The sequence below is a fragment of the Lissotriton vulgaris genome, chromosome 1_1, assembly GCF_964263255.1.
Source record: "Lissotriton vulgaris chromosome 1_1, aLisVul1.2, whole genome shotgun sequence".
Classification (NCBI taxonomy): Eukaryota; Metazoa; Chordata; class Amphibia; order Caudata; family Salamandridae; genus Lissotriton; species Lissotriton vulgaris.
Window position 1 is genome coordinate 378,849,558 of NC_141685.1, and position 16,818 is coordinate 378,866,375.

At 45.5% G+C, this 16,818-nt stretch overlaps 1 protein-coding gene across 1 annotated transcript in view; it reads right to left on the minus strand.

Moving 5' to 3' along the window:
* CC2D1B (coiled-coil and C2 domain containing 1B) overlaps positions 1 to 16,818 on the minus strand; it is a 555,234-nt gene that overhangs the window by 57,034 nt on the left and 481,382 nt on the right. The window contains exon 19 of the mRNA XM_086925080.1: positions 14,186 to 14,279. Coding sequence (XP_086781206.1) covers positions 14,186 to 14,279 — 94 coding nt within the window. The remainder of the gene's footprint in view (positions 1 to 14,185; positions 14,280 to 16,818) is intronic.

Sequence of the window (16,818 nt, forward strand, 5' to 3'; positions counted from 1 at the left end):
GAGTTAAGGACAGTCGTCTCTCTGTCCGCTCTATTTCGGTGGCCACAGCTCCTAAAGCCTTTTCCAACATCCAATCAATAGAGGTTGGTTTGGTATTGGATTTGGGCATAGCCGGGGCCTGTTTCTTTTCAACGCATGTTCGTCTCCCCATTCTGCAGTATCCCTAGGTTAGACTCTAGCGTTGATTAGGAGGCTCCAAATTTAGAGAGGACACAGATGCTTAATATTACAAATCTCTACTGCAAGACTCTGTGGGTTTACACAACCACTGGGATACCTGTTGGAGAAACCTCTAATACGGGGCACTATCTGGGACCAGTACACTTAAAGTACCTGAATCTACAGACACAATATTAGAGACAATGCGGGTGACCACCAATATAATTTGTTTTCTACCACTTAGAAAATAAAGATAAAACAGCACAGAGTCTGTGCAAGAACTCGAACAAACACATAAGAAAATACGTGCAAAATGAATAATCCAAATTTGTTATCAGCATAGAGTCATTTGAGGTGCGAGCTATAATTGGGTTGAATGGTTTAATGTGTGTCAGTATACAAAAAATTCCAAGTACCTTGTTTGTTAGAGGGATGGCCCAGCCGAGCCTCCTCCGGCCTCTGACGGACACGAACGGGCACGCCCTTGGCCGGGCGTGGGCCGGTCACGCCAGCGCGCGTCCTGCGCTGTGGGAGCCCTGGCCCCCCTTTTGGAGCCTCCTGGCGCGGTGACGGCGATGCAGCGCTGCGTAGGATGCCGCAAAGGACGACGGGAGCGGTAGTTCTCTTGCTCCTGGCTCTCCTACCCGGCCTCTGGTCTCCGGTCTGGCTGGGGTAGCGGCGATATTGCGGGAAAAGGTGGTGGTGCTCTTCAACAATCCCCACACAGTCTGGGGTGATGGCAACGCTGCTGGCAAGTGTGAGTTCACTCAAAGGGCTTCCCGCGCTACGGGAGCCCTGGCCCCCCTGCGTAGGATGCCGCAAAGGACGATGAGAGCGCTAGTTCTTGTGAAAGGGCTAGCTAGAGAGAAGACTTTGGTTCCTTTGCCAGTGTGCACAGGCAAAATACCTCCCAACATGGGATTCATGACCCAACACCTTTCTGTTTGATTTTATGATGGATGCAACTGGTGTAGTCCGACAACATCTGCACATTGCCTCTTGAGATGCAAGAAAGAAAGCACTTTATGGCAAGACCTCCCACAAACAGCTCAAGTGCATTTATGAGCTGGAGCTACTCCTATGTAGACCAGAGGCCCCGTTCTGTCATGTTGGCCAGATGAGCATCCAAGCCTAGCTTGGAGGTATCTGTGACCTTGGTATCTTCAGCCAACAGAAGGCAAAAGGGGTGATCCTTCAGGTAATTTAAGCATTTACCCACCAGAGCAGATCCTAATGCACCAACTAGGTCTGCTCCCAAGCCAAGAGACTTCACTGGTATTCGAGCAGTTGACTCCAGCCTGCTGGGGAGAACAACCTGAAGAAAGGGAGGGGGATTGGAGGGGAGATTAGGGAAGGAAAAGACTAGCTCTAGTACAGCGATTGGACGAACCAGCAAGCCCTCCTGATTTCCTACAAATGGATACCACAATGGAAAACCCTCACTCCCACCAAAAGGTGGTGTTGTTGTGGGGAGCAGTCCGAGGGGTTTGAAAACGACTGTGGATAGCGAGGATTGCATCTGCTGCTGCTGGCGACACTCCTATATCCTCCCTGGCCCTAAATAGAGTGATATAGTTGAAGTGGAGTTTGAAGGGGCCAAGAAAGCTGCCTTTATTTAGACAACCCCAGAAAAACCATGGAAATTCTAATATTGTTGGTAAAAATGCTGTGCAGTAGTGGCCAGGCTTTCTGTTCTTGAATCATTCCAACGACAAATAGGCCTTGTCTACAAATAAGCACTTACCATCACAATGCATGCACACAAATGTAGAACATCTTATGAAAATTCAGTGCAATGGATCTAAACATGCTGATGCGAAGGGACAACCATACCCAAAGACCGAGAAATGGTGTCCACAGAGTCTAGCCTGTTTTAAGGCACCCAGGCCATCACTCAGGTCAAAGAATGGCTTTTTCATATGTTCTGATCGCTATTTCACCAGTTCCCACAAGAAATGGAACGTTTGACCTAAATGCCAGGTGGCATTTGCTGCCTGGAGGGCCAAACTACAGAAGGCAAACACATTACAACCCAAAGCCTAAGGGTTTTTTGCCTCCCTGTCCAGGAGAGTCATTAGAAAGGCAATGGGGTTCGCGTTTGATGACAATGTTTGAACAACTAGATGCTTCAGTGACTAAATAAAAAGTGTGTGTCATCCAGACTGGGACTATGGTGTCTGTCAACCTACCTGTGGATTGGAGGCCCGAAAAAGGTTATTTCCATGGAGCCAAGATAGGGTCCAGGAAGACCTCATTAAATGGAAGCAATGGTTCTGCCGTTTGTGTCAAAGGCTGCATGATTTCCATCAGAATGTTAGATTTTACTACTGGAAAGTCCATTCCAGACCTTAGGTCACTTTCCAGATGCCTGTTGTAAAACCTCCTCCAAAGCAGTGCCAGAGGGGTAGGTCCGATAAAGTGTCTATGTCACTGGCATTTTTTATGTTCAAGTAAAGGCCAGAATCAGTACTGTAAAGTAGAAGGAGGAGAGAGATCAGGCTCTGACTCACTATCCTCCATCATATCCCTTATCCTCCATAGGCAAAGCATCTGAAGCGGAATCATCAATCTCCTCCAAGAGGGCACGCCGGTGTGATCTGGGAAAATGGAGAGGTTTCAGCTTTTAGTCCATTATAATTTATAGTTCAGATCAAGAAATATAATGGACTGAAAAATGTCCCAGAGAATCTTCAAGCTGATCAAATTTAAGAAGAATAAATAAAAGAGTTTAATAAAACTATGGAATGGGATCTACATTCTTGTGAAGAACATGTTTTGAAAGCACCATGGGATAATGAGAACCTCCAGTGCAGCAGAACATTGAGAGGCATAGAGCCAGGACCTGTACTCTTTAAAAAGAAAACATATTCATGTTTTGGCAAAATACAGGTTTAAATAGAAAAGTGGTAACAAATTCAGCAGCCAGAAGAAAAACTACTGGGTCGTGTCATATTTACAAGAATCATTTTAATTATTTATTCACAGGAATCTTGCAGTGAAAAGGTCAAGCAGTTTCTGAAAGGTTATTGCTGAACCATGAAGAGCTGAAGGCAGTAAAAAAACACAAATGACTGAGAAGGAGGTCCAGACTAAACTTACTAACAAATAATTGAATAAAAGATGATTGAATATACCTTTTAGATGTGAAACAGTCAGCCATGCATTAAAAAGCAAGTACTGCCTCGGCTACACCAAATAGTCAATAAAATGAGGTGAGAGAGCAATAATTCTCTAAGGCAGAGCCACCGTTCACCCTATGTATATGTATTGTATTGTAATTGCATTTTTATAGTGCTTACTACCCCTGACGAGGCGTTGAAGCGCTTTTCGGCGAGTAGCACGCTACTCCGTGACACATAGAGGATTAGCGTTGAATTAGTATAGTGAAACATGCAAGGAAACTTTAAGGGGTGGATATGTTAGTCAGTTATTTGGATCAGGAAGGATGAAGAGGAGAAAAAGGTTTGTAATTATATAGCGCTTCTTACCCCTGATGGGGTGTTGAAGCACTTTTTTTGGGGAGTAGCACGCTACTCCGGAAACTTATAAAGGATTAGTGGTGAATTAGTATGATGAAAAATGAAAATATTTTGAGTGGTGGATATTAGTCAGTTATTTGGAGTGAGAAGGATAGCGGAGGGATAGAAGGAAAAGAAAGTTTTGCATTTATATAGCGCCTGTTACCCCTGCTGGGGTGCTGAAGCGCTTTGTTGGCGAGTTTCAAGCTACTCTGGAACCCATAAAGTGGTGAATTAGTATAGTGAATTATGGAGTTAGAGAAGTGAACATGTTAGTCACCGATTACACACCAGGTATTCATTTAGGTACATTTCTGTTATATCGAACTAACCAGTTTTATTGTGTTAAGAGCGTTATTTTTCGGTAAGAGATTCAGTGCTCTATGCTTTCCATGAGGTATTGTTGGGTTTTGAAGTGGGTTGCCAGTTGGCGCTTGAGACTAGGGGGAGACAATAGTACTTGGATGTAGGCCCTAGAATAGACATCTCTTTACTTTTTGTTTGTTTGTTTTTATTACTTTAGCACAGTTACTTAAAACCATTGCTATAAAAGTCAGCATTACCACGTTTATCATATTAAAAGAAACAAAGCTAAAAAACAACTCTCCAGGCTTAATGACCATTACAATTGTAAAGGAAACAGTCTTATATTTGCCAAGGTAAACATATTACTTTGCTATACCTAAAATAAAAAATAAATTATAACATAAGATTCTAAACTGGGTGACAGAAAAAGTCTGTGATGAGTTTTTTGGGGGGAGGGGATGGAAACACAGGGATCAAAGGAGGTAAAAAAAGATTGTCCAAAAGTCTCACATATTTTCCAGACCTTGCAAGTACTTGAATGTCTGTAGACGTAAAGCACGGGCCGATGCCTCCCAGCATGTTCTGATGCCCCATTTTAAATACAAAGGTTTTAAGAGAGACCTTCTGGGGGCAGCCAGGGCGGGGCAACAGCACAAGAGATGCAGCCATGATTCGGAGTGGTAATTACACAGTCTGCAAGCCCCCCCCTCGCTTGTTGGAGCCCATCTGTTAAAGGCCGTCGAACGCAGGCCTAAGAGTCGCATAAACATTATGTTCTTCCGTGCTGCTGCATTTAAGTTTTCCTGGAGATAAGGTTGCGATTTCCCAGGAAGGTAGAAATTGTTCAAGGGAAACAAATTGGTAGATGCTTTTACAGCCTGAAGGTCCATACGATGGGAGATTAGTTTGACCTGCTTATTGATAAGTTTTTTTCAGACTGAGTATGGAATGGTGCCTGAAAGGAGAGATAAGTTGTCAATCTCTAGCACTGTTATGGCCTTTTCAATCTGAGTGTTCCAGGGGTTACCAGGACTAGAAAGAGTTTCTTTTAGCTGGGATTTTAAGGTATTATCACCGGCTTTTAGTGACCTTATAAAATATTTCAGTGTGTCTGCCGCACAGTAGATTGATTGTCTTTGTAAGCCCAGCTCCAAACGTAGTCTTGCCCGCTGGATGAAACTTGGGAGATGGGAGATTTTTTTAAAGGTGGAAATTTGAGCGAGATCAAGACTAACAGAGCATGCACCGGGGAAGGCCTGATGCCCGTAGGTTAGGGCAGGAAGTAGAGTGGCTTTGGTCACCTTCAAAATGGGTTCAGCAGAGGGGCTGCTCAGGGACAGGTTCAATCGTGTCAGGGAGTATGTAATTGTTCCTGCTCTCTTCTTCAAGGCGGCTAGATGAGTTGCTCGTCTAGACGTCTCGTTGAACCAGACTCTCAGGTAGTTATATTTTAGGGTTGTTTTAATCCTGGCAGGCCCATGTTCCAGGCGATCCCGGTGGCAGAGGGTTCGCGTCTGCAGGCAGGAGCTTCACTAGATTCCTGAGTGCGATAGCAGCGCCCTGCTGATTGAGAGCAGGGGCACTGCATTTTTATCTGCAATACTTTGTTTTAACTTCCCTGAAAATCAACAGGTCAATAACTTACTTTACCTTTTCAGGACTCGGTGGTATGTGGGCGCCATTTTATATCGGGCTGCTCAGGCGACCTAGCTCGGCTCCACACCCCCGCGCTCCGCCCCTATTTAGGAGTGGTTGCGCAGCGCTCTCTGTTGGAGGCAGGCGATCCCGGTGGCAGAGCGTTCGCGTCTGCAGGCAGGAGCTTCACTAGATTCCTGAATGCGATAGCAGCGCCCTGCTGATTGAGAGCAGGGGCACTGCATTTTTATCTGCAATACTTTGTTTTAACTTCCCTGAAAATCAACAGGTCAATAACTTACTTTATCTTTTCAGGACTCGGTGGTATGTGGGCGCCATTTTAGATCGGGCTGCTCAGGCGACCTAGCTCGGCGCCACACCCCCGCGCTCTGCCCCTATTTAAACGGCCCCCAATGAAGAAGCGCAGCGGACGAGCGCAGCAGGCGCGACGAAGGCGCGCCGAAGTCGAGCCTAAATCAAGCCCGTATGCGCCCGTCCGTGGGGCGCGTCCTTATGCCAATTCCTTGTCGTATTCAGCGGAGGACCTAAAAGCTATACAGGGCCATTGGCCGTTATCTGATTCTGTCATTAGCCACATTTCTTCGCTTGGCCTTGCTTCCTCATCCCCGCAGCTTTCTGCTCCCCTGTCTGTACCATTGGCGCCGTCTCCCTCTTTGTCTGGCGCCCCTCCCCCCACTTCTCCTTTATCTATTATTCTGCTTAACACCAGGTCAGCGGTTAAACACTATCACGAGCTGTTTGTTCTGCTTGATTCTCACAAGCCCGACATACTGTTCCTGACCGACACCTGGTTTTGTGATTCCTCTCTACCCTCACTCTTGGCTGCTCTCCCCCCTCCCTACGTGGCTCTACGTGCAGACCGCCCAGCGGGTAAGACAGGGGGTGGCGTGGCTCTAATTGCCCGGTCCGAATATAATTTTCAACTTCTTCCCTCCCCCCTCATTACCCCCACTGAACATCTTGTAGTCCGCTCTCTTACATTTTCTCCCTCGATTACTTGTCTCTTAATGTATCGTCCGCCCCAGTCTTCCCCTCTGTTTATGCCAGCTTTCCAGGACCTACTGGCAACCTTGGCGGTCAACTACGCCTCAGTCCTAGTGCTAGGCGATTTCAAATACTGGCCCTCGGACCCCCTTGAGTGCACTTTCTCTAAACAGTTCACTGAATCACTCCAATCCTTGAATTTTGTCCCTCACATACATGTTCCGACACACATACATGGTCATATATTAGACCAGGTCTGGTCTCTCAACATCTCTGTTTCCCCCATGTCTGTATCTCCTTGTCCCTGGTCAGACCATGCCCTAATCTCCTTCAGTGAAGACCTGAAGGAACAAAAGCTGGCCCTACGACAGGCTGAGAGGCAATGGAGAAGGGACTATTGTCCTTCATTAAAAATTCACTACTCCACACTATTAAGTGATTATAAAAAAGCTATACTAGTTGCTAAAACTGCCTACTTTTCAACAAAAATTCTGGTGGCAGAGAACAAATCTAGGGAGATTTTCACAATAATTAACGATCTAGCTTACTCTGACAGGGCTAAACCTAAACCCCCTCCCACCCAGTCCTTGTGTGATTCGTTAAATTCGTACTCTTTGGAAAAAATTGCTATTATCAAGGCCAATATCCCTCCCCCCTCTCTTACTTTCGTTGAACCCTCTCCCCCTACTGTCCAGTGCTGTCTCTCCTCGATTCCTCTCCTTACCGAAGAAATATTCTTAGAGATACTCCCAAAGGTAAAATCAGGCTCTCCGGCCGACATCTGCCCGGCACGTATTCTCCAACAGATTTATTCTGTTTGCACCCAGCCCCCGATCACTTTCCTTAACAGTTCCCTTGCCCAGGGGGTTGTGATCCCTGCACTTAAATCAGCCACAATAGTGCCTATTTTGAAGAAGTCCGGTGCTGACCCCTCCGTCCCAGCTCACTATCGCCCCATTTCTCTACTGCCCTACCTGGGCAAGGTGCTTGAGCGCCATGTTACATCGGTACTCAGCGCCCATGTAGAAGTAAATGGTGGCCTGGCGTCTCGTCAGGCCGGCTTCCGCCCTAGGCACTCTACTGAATCTGTCGTGGTGTCGGTCCTGGACAACCTCAGGGAGGGCATGGACCAAAACAAACACCAGGCCCTGGTGCTCCTCGATCTCTCCGCCGCTTTTGACACGGTGGACCATTCCATCTTGCTTTCACGTGTCAGAGCGGCGGGAATCGAGGGCTCAGCCCTGGTTTGGCTATCGTCCTTCCTGAGGGACCGCACCCAGGCGGTCCGGCTGGGGGATCTCACGACCACCCCACTTCAGGTCACTTGTGGTGTTCCCCAGGGTTTCTCTCTCTCTCCTTTACTGTTTAATCTATATATCTATCCTTTAATTTTTGCACTCCAGCAGCTGGAGGACACCGTATATAACTATGCGGATGACCTCCAGCTCATTTTCAATCTCTCTTCTTCTTCTCACTCTGTTTCTAACTTTCAGACTATTATGATTTTCATCAGGGACTGGATAAACCACAACCATCTGAAGTTGAACCCGGACAAAACCGAGTTGGTTCTCATGGGTGGTTCTTCCAGTCCCTGGAACTCTTTACTCTGGCCCTCTTCCCTTGGTCCCCCTCCCACTCCTTCCTCCACAGTCAAGACCCTAGGTATCAAAATGAACAATCATCTCACTCTACATTCACAAATTAGTTCTGTTGTTTCTTCTTGTTTTCTCACTCTTTGTACTATTCACACTGTTTCCCGTTTCTTTTCTCCCCTGGCACTTAAACTGATCATGTCCGCTTTGGTTATTTCCCGGCTGGATTACGCCAATGCCCTGTACAACGGCATCCCGGGGTACAGCCTACGGAAGCTCCAGATGGTTCAGAACCAGGCGGCCCGATTGGTGTATGGCCTCTCCCGCTCTCACCATTCAACACCTTTATTAAAGGCGCTCCACTGGCTTCCTGTCAGGGAATGATCCCTTTTTAAGACTGGCTGTATGGTTTTTCAGGCCCGCCAGGGCTCTGCTCCCGCCTTCATTTCCTCCTTGATTAGGGAGTATGTCCCTGCCAGAGAGCTTCGCTCATCGTCCCAATCACTTCTGCAAATTCCGCGTTACAAACGCAAAAAGTGGGGAGGAGCCAATTTTTCAACTTTGGCTCCTACTTTTTGGAATTCCCTCCCCGACCACTTACGGTCTGCTCAACAATTCTCCTCCTTCCGTAAAGACCTTAAAACTTTTTTGTTCAAACAGGCCTTCTCTCTGTAAATTATGACCAACCCATTTCACTGCGCCAGTTATTTACGGCCTCTCTCTGCTAAATTTGTCTCCATAGCGCCAAGAAACCGCACGGTGAACGTAGCGCTTTATAAGTATTTTAAATTTAAATTCAAATTCAAATTCACTTCAAGCTTTTCTTATTCTTGCATCTGCCAAATATCAGTACCTTGGTCTTTTCCTGGTTGATTTTAAGGGCGTTGACGGTGTTGTATATGTGGAGCATACTTAAGGATCTTTGGAGACCCGATTTTGCTTGGTCCATTATTACAATGTCATCAGCGTATTGTAATATGTGCAAAGACCTTTTTGCAGGGCCCAGTTTTGGTGGAAGAAGATTACTATTCTCCAAGAATGCTCCAATGTCGGCTGTATAAAGATTGAACAAGAGAGGGGCAAGAACGCAGCCTTGCTTTAGTCCGTCTTCTGTAGCAATTTTTGAAGAGATAGTCTTTGGGCCAGTTTTAATTCGCACCCACGTGTTCTTATGCAGGGAGATGAGTGCTCCTAGAAGGCTCTGCGGAATCCCCCACTTGTTCAGTTTCCTCCATAAGATGTTTCGAGATACTTTATCAAAGGCCGTACTGTAGTCTATAAAGCAGCAGTAAAGTGGGAGATGGTTTTTTTGTGCTGCTTGTTGACTCAGAATGGCTAGGGTTGTGATATAGTCTATTGTGGAGGCCGATGCCCGAAACCCTGTTTGGTAATAGGGTATGATGTTATTTTCTGCGACCCATTTTTCAAGTGACCTTAGAAGACACCGGGCGTATGCCTTTGCCTCTAGATCTAGTAGGGGGATAAGTCGACAATTGGCCGGTGACGTGGGGTCTCCTTTCTTAAATATGGGGCACAGGATCGAGCCTAACCAGGAGTCAGGTAGCTGACATGACTTAAACACGTTGTTATATAGGGGGGTCAGACATTCCGCCCACTCTACCAGGGCACATTTAAAAACCCCAGTAGGGAGGCCGTTGGGCCCTGGGGCACCGTCGTTCTTCATGGCTCGCAGATATTTGGAGACCTCAGCTGTAGTGGTCAGCTCGTGAATTTCTGTATGGATGGAATCAGCACGGTCACTTAATTCAATCACCACAGGATCCGAGGACATCTCTTTACTTGGTGTTTAATAAACTAATTCATGCTTTTGTTCTATACCTGGTCTGTAGTCAATCGCCATAGATTTGCTGGCGACGACTAGAGCGGCTTTTTGAACCCTGCTTGCCACTCGTTTGGCTTCTCCGCCGCAGCAAACTGCATGGTGCGTTCATCAGGAGATGCAGCTGCGGGGCGGGTTTTCAAAGAGATCCTTTCTGGCCACTTTTGGTCTCATCAAGCTCTTCAAACTCCAAACAGCTGGGCCTCCCGCTACGATTTAATGAGAGATTGTCTTGACAGAACGCCCTGGGGCGCGGAGAGCAGCTGTTACAGGGCCGATATCTCTATCCCCTGGTGCGCGGTATGCAGTGAATACATAGCCTACTTTCCTGCTGAAATCAGAGGGCCTACCTCTCTGCTCCTTCGAGACGCCACAGTCAGACTCAGACATGATCCTTGCTGCCATGGTAAGGCACAATGTTTTCCTGGCTCCTCCAATTTCAGTCTCCTCTCCTTAAGCTGCACGACCATCTAGTGACCAATAGACATATTCACAGGCACCAGGTTGAACAGCTATCAAGCTATGGGGGAAGCACTTCTATTTATCTTCTTACAGGTCGCTGCAAGTTTCCATGTTTATCGGTGCACATCTGCGTCTCAGCTCACGACGGCAATGATTCCAGCCGGGAGTCTCTGACTGTCATCTGATGAAAGCAACTTTCAGCCGGGGGTTTTAAAGCATATTTAACTCTGCTTCGAGCTGTAGCATACATGCTGCCAATACAGCATAGAATTAATTTCCGTAATTTTTTATTGTATATAAAAAAAATATATATTTACATGGAGCATACATGAGTGGCGGAAAGAAAAGAGGAGAAAGAAGAAAGGAGAGAAAAAGGAGGCGCCGGGGGGGGGGGGGGGGGGGTATAGTAATATTGTCCTGCAATAGTTCGTTCCTTGCCATGGTGCGTGGGTTCGGGTAGATCTACTAGTCCAAGAAGGAAGAAGAAGTCCGTTATCCGAGTCTTGCTTGGCGTGGTCTTCTTTCCCCCCTTTGATCTGCCTGGTGGGTATAGCACCCCGGACGATAGAGAGGATAGAGAGTGATAGAGGTAGATGATAGGAGAGTGTACTTCCTAGCCGGTTTCTCTTGTTGTAGTGTCGGTCCCTGTACTGTGTCCCTTGGTGGCTGTCTAGTGTCTGGTGTCTGCGCCTAGGGGGGTTTGTGTGATGAAAGGTAGAGGTCTAAGGGCCTCCACATGTTTGATTGCCTGTGAGTTTTCGGTGTATATTTCGCTGTAATGTTATCTGCCCCTCTTAGGAAAGTGACCCAGTTGAGCCATGCCTGTGGTGTCGCTTTTGTGGTGTCTTTCCAGTTGCTTAGGATTATTTTGACTGCGGCAGTCAACAGTAGGTCAATGAGGTCGCGGTCTTCTGTCGTTGTACAGCATAGAATTAGATTGAGCTCCTCACATCTGTTCTTGTGCCAGCCCAACTGGCAATAGCATTTATTTGTTGTGATCCTTGCCGCGCGTTCAGTGGCCGCATTTTTTCCCCTCAGGCCTGGTCTCCTCTCTACACCTCACAACGCGGCCTCTTCTGCAGTGACAAGTACTGTAGCATGTCTGACAATTGCTGCAGTGTTTCTCCTACGGTGAAAAGCACACTTTTACTTGAGTGTCTTCTACAAGTGTCAAGATCAGTAACCATTTAAGTTTCTATTGCTGTTGCTTGTTGCACAGTGCTCAGCACACGTGGCAAGCACCCTTTTCATGTCTAATAAATTCTGCATGGTGTTTCTTCTACAGTAACAAGCACCCTAACAATATAATGTTACCATTTGCATATTGCTTGTTGCATCTTGCTTGCCGTGTAAAACACCCTGATGCGCGGGAATTCACATGCTATGTCCCTTTGCATGAGACTTCTAGTCGGCTTAACAGGCTTTTGGTGTCTGGCCATATGCCGACTGCCATACTGAAGATCCAAATCCTGGGTAGATTGCTTTCTGACCATGTGCCATTGTTGCTGGATTGAGGTGTGGGCGGTGCCAGGCCACGGGTCCCACTTTGGCAGCTCCACCCGGAGACACTGGGTCACACACTGTTCTCAGTGAAACTCTACGCGGTGACTAGCTGGTACTTTGATTCCAATGCCCTGTCCACCTCTTGGAGAGGGCTGGATTAGGACACCTCGAAGCTGGTGAGGTGTGAGGAATGCTTTTTCAGAGTTGGTTGAGCTGGAGCTGGCTGAGGGGGTCCTGACGGATCATGAGCACACAATGCCAGTGTAAAGTGAGCATCAGAAGTCCTTGTTGGCAGCACAGCGGCGGATTGGAAATATCTGGGAAAGGTGGGACTGTCCGACAGCTGTTGCATCAGGAAGGTGATAAGTCGAGGAGATTGCTGGCATGGCTGCTAAAGGGGGAAAGCCGGCCCGCTCATACTCTCACCGAGACAGCCGGTGAGTACACAGGCCAGCATTAGCTCACTTTTAAAGACCACCTGATCACGGGTACTGGTTTATTGCCTGTTAATCCTCTGCCAGGTCGCAGAGGTTTGGGAAAATCGGTTACGCTGATGCTTCTTAGTTCCCCCTATGCCAGGTTGATGCCCCTTCAATGGTTTCCCTGTTAAGAGCAAATACAATCCGTAGTGGATCAAACGCAGTTTTACGATGAGGGATGCTGCACGGTTGGGGGCTTGTAGCTCAATGGTACCTTCCTCACAATGGAGGGGGCGCTGGAAATCTTTCAATTACGACACGGTCAATTCTTACACTATGCTAAGATTATGCACACAGGTCTGGGTCAATTTCGCAGCAGAACCGGAGGATTCACGGACGCTGCAGCACAACTCAAACTCCTTCAGAGGCCTGATCTCCAGCATATACAAAGTCTTGAACGCCGTCTGCAGGTTTAGATGCAATGGGAATTTGTGGCAGGTGGTAGGCCAAACTACTGGAGCCCCTCACAGAAGTTGAGGGGCAGACGGTGCCAGTGGACAGTAAATGTTGGGACTCCTTGTTGGCAGCGCACAGGTCCAGGAGGATGCCAGCAACGCCTGGTTCAAGCTAACCTAATTTTTTCATTTAAACCCCACCTATTTAACTCCTCAATGACTGCATAGATTTAACACCACATAATCCCCCGCTTCGCCCGCTATAGGGTGGAGCCAGCAACTTTCCTCCATGTGACTTGGGTTTGCGCCTAACTGCAAAACTACTGGGACAGGGTATTGCACGAACTGCGGGAGATCACCACAAGTTGAAGAAATTGTACATTTTCAAAATCGTATAGTTTTAACATTTTGTCGAGTGAGAGAAATGACACGTTCCTGAACATTACTGAAGATGTAATATTTTTTAAATGCAGAGGTGTATGGAGTTGACTACTTTGGTAAACTGAAGAGCATGGAGTTTTCAGGATTGTCACAAAGAGCTCAGAAGGCAAAAAGTCAGGAAGGCAGGGTAATCAAAACCGGCGTGGGGAGCTCCAAGCAGGGGAAAAGCATGACCCAATGATCCAACACGAACAGCCATTTACTCCTGAATGGGAGCAAGATATTTGTCTTTCCCAGGTAATGCAGGAAACTACAAGCTAGACCACCATAAGTTGCAGCTGACCAAAATAGAAATGATAGTTTCAGATATTGAGAATTGAGACTACAATCTGGTGTGCTGTCGGATTGGACCATTTGGGGACATCCTTTTTTTCCTCAGACCAGTGCAGCATGCGAACTTTTATATCATTAAAGAGAGAGTGAATAAAAAGCATCAGCAAAATCTAATTCCATTCTTACTTTCGGAGAGGACTGCATGACAGACCCAATATATAGCTTAGAGCCTATAGTGCATTTATAACTTCAAGCCAGGTAAGTCAGTGAGGTATGAGCTGCAGACAATTTTGTCTTTTTCAGTGCATATAATGAATGCAGAGGTTAGGTGCCTTTTATAACTTCCTCTTTTTCAATACAGATAATGAGCAAACTGGTTATGTGCCTTTATATCCTTCTCCTTTCCTCTGCCTATATCTAGATTAACTCTGATGCTCTATGTGGACATTGCCTTTCTTGCAATTCGGGAAGGTTGGAGACACAACTGAAATTTACAAAATTAAATTACTGTGGAAAGTTTTTATAATACAGTTGCAATTTTTTATTAAGAAACAAATATCACTAAGAAATGATGCACCTCAATTATTTCTCTGATTTCGCATTCAGATTCAAGTCTGTCCAGTTTTAACTGTGCTGTTCCAACCAATTTGTCACTCCTGAAGAAAAAAGACCTATTAGGAAGAAATAAACAAATGTTACTTTGTGAGCAATGAGCAAGACCTGAATTTCAATCAACTGGTTGAACAAAGAATTGTCTTCATGTACACTGATGTATTAATGGCATGGAGGTATGAATCGTATTGCTATTGTGTTTGGAGGAACAGTGCTGCAGAGGCAGTCGTGCTGCCATGATAAAAGAAGAGATACATACCAACTTAGCTTCTATCATTTTGTTGGAAGGATTATTCATCTGCACTCCGAAGACAGATCACATACATTCAACAATGAACAACCAAGCCCAAAATGCATCCATAAACAACAAATACAGGAAACATAATAATGATAATTTAGAGTACACTCTCGATCTTTTCATAATTCAATTTATTGAAGATTTCTCCAAAGATTTTCGTGGGAGGCACACAAAAAATATACTAAAAACAGACTTTGCAGATAATGGAGGGAATAAGATACTTGATCTGATAATACTGTGCACAAATAAGTCTTAAAAAGGATAACGTTACCTTTATGTCAACTTCCTTACTTTCGGTAAACTATGTGTTTACTTGACACCGTGTGTTAGATCTGGGAATTGCTCTTATAGAGGTTAATAGATGTGCAAACCAGAACAAGTTTGTCCTATGTGCATCATTCCAGCATAGGGGCATGACCTTACTAGCTGCCCTTACAAGCCTTGGCAACATCAATAAGCCTTGCCTATGAAACTTATTGGCTTTGCAGATGATCGTTTGTTTCCCCTATATGCACTCCATATGTGTGCAGATAAATGGTGGCCATACTTTAATTCATTTTCTTATGCTTTAAGAAAAATCCATTCGAAATGGTGAGGATAGGTGTGCCTATCTGAGTTCTTTAAAAGGATTTTCATAAACCATAATCAAAATTAATTCGAATATTTCTGCCGAGGAGCATGAGAAAGTTAATTAAAAGATGCAGGTTACACAAGTGCACACATCTTCACACACAGGTGGCCATCTTGGAGTGGTTAAAAACAATTAAAATGGCAGAAGGCACTGTGAGTGTGAAGGGACTAGAGGAGCAGGAGGGTGCTGTGGGGGCCATTTTTTTAAAGAGGGAGAAGATGAGCAGGGAGAGAGAGGAAATACAATAGTCTCTCTAATTCAATTCTAGATCGGACATCTGCAGCACCATCTACTCAAAACAAGGCAAGACTGAAGTGCTCCCTGGGCAGTATTGAAGTGCTCCCTGGGCAGTACAAATACAAGGATATGGGGGAAAGCCACTGAACCAAGAAAAGAGACGTGAGAAAGAAAGCCATCAAATCCTGTATAAGGGACTGACTAACAGTCCACTCTACTCTATGTACTGTATTTTTCACAAAATATCTTCTACAAGATCTATTGTAGTCGATACCTAAAAAGGAGCCAATCAGTGTAAATTGCCTGGTTGATGAATTTGTTCATGGGTCGACTAAAGGATGTTGAAAATGAGAAAGAACGTGCATAGTAAGAGAAAGCAAGTCACTGTGAAGGTAACTTTAACCTACTCTTACATCCTAGATATTTCTCATTCTCAACCTGGTGGAGGTTTTATAATGAATGAGAATGAGAAAGAGAAAAGAATGGCAACATCCGTCAACTTTTGCCCAGTAAACAGGATGCTGAAAACATCCAGTCCAAGTTTTGCATTGAGTCAGGAGAAATCCTTGATAGTTTGTGGAGTGTAGAGATCTGATATAGGTCTCAAAAATTCTAAAGATACAACCCCACCCCATTGAACAGCAGCCTCACACCGAAAGGAGGATGTTCTCTATGCAAAGTATACAATAGTTATCCATCCAGAAAAGGTGACCTTAGCAACTACTCAATAAGCGTAATTGCTCCTAAAGGCCACAAAAAAGCTATTGTGATAAGTGCAGATCTGTGGTCCAATTTAGCTAGAAGCGAAAGAATGGGTGCCTTCTAGATTATGCAACATATCGCTAAGGAAATTTCAAAATTGTGTAAAGAGTAGGCAGAACAATCACTTTGTTTACATGAAATTCTGAAAGTAATTTTGCTACAAAACTGGGGCAAGTTCAGATCTCGTGAGGCAAAGTCACGACGAGAATATTTTTAATGTGCAATCTACATAGCTCTGTGACACTCAAAGGCAATGAAGCACAAACCATTAAACATTTTGTCTCAGTTTTTACTGATGACATGCTCATAAATATCAGACACCTGGCAACAACGGTGGTCAGTACTAGATAGATCTGGCAGACTGTCAAGACCAAAGAGCAAATGGGATAAATTGGCACTTCACTGGGCTCACTATGTTCAGTTATGGGCAGCAGTTTGCCAACCATGCCATGTAAATGAGAGACACTTGTATTTAGATATATGGGTCTCAGTATAAACTTAAATGTAAACCACTTAGACGGAAAGGTATGATCTTAATCTGGCAAGAATGGTAGCCAATCTCCATAAGTCAGCAGTGTAATGGGCAGGCCAGATATCACTGCAGATGAATGTGGCTCTGTCCCACAGCCTTTATCTATGACCGAGCTGGATGCAACTGTCAACCTCAGGT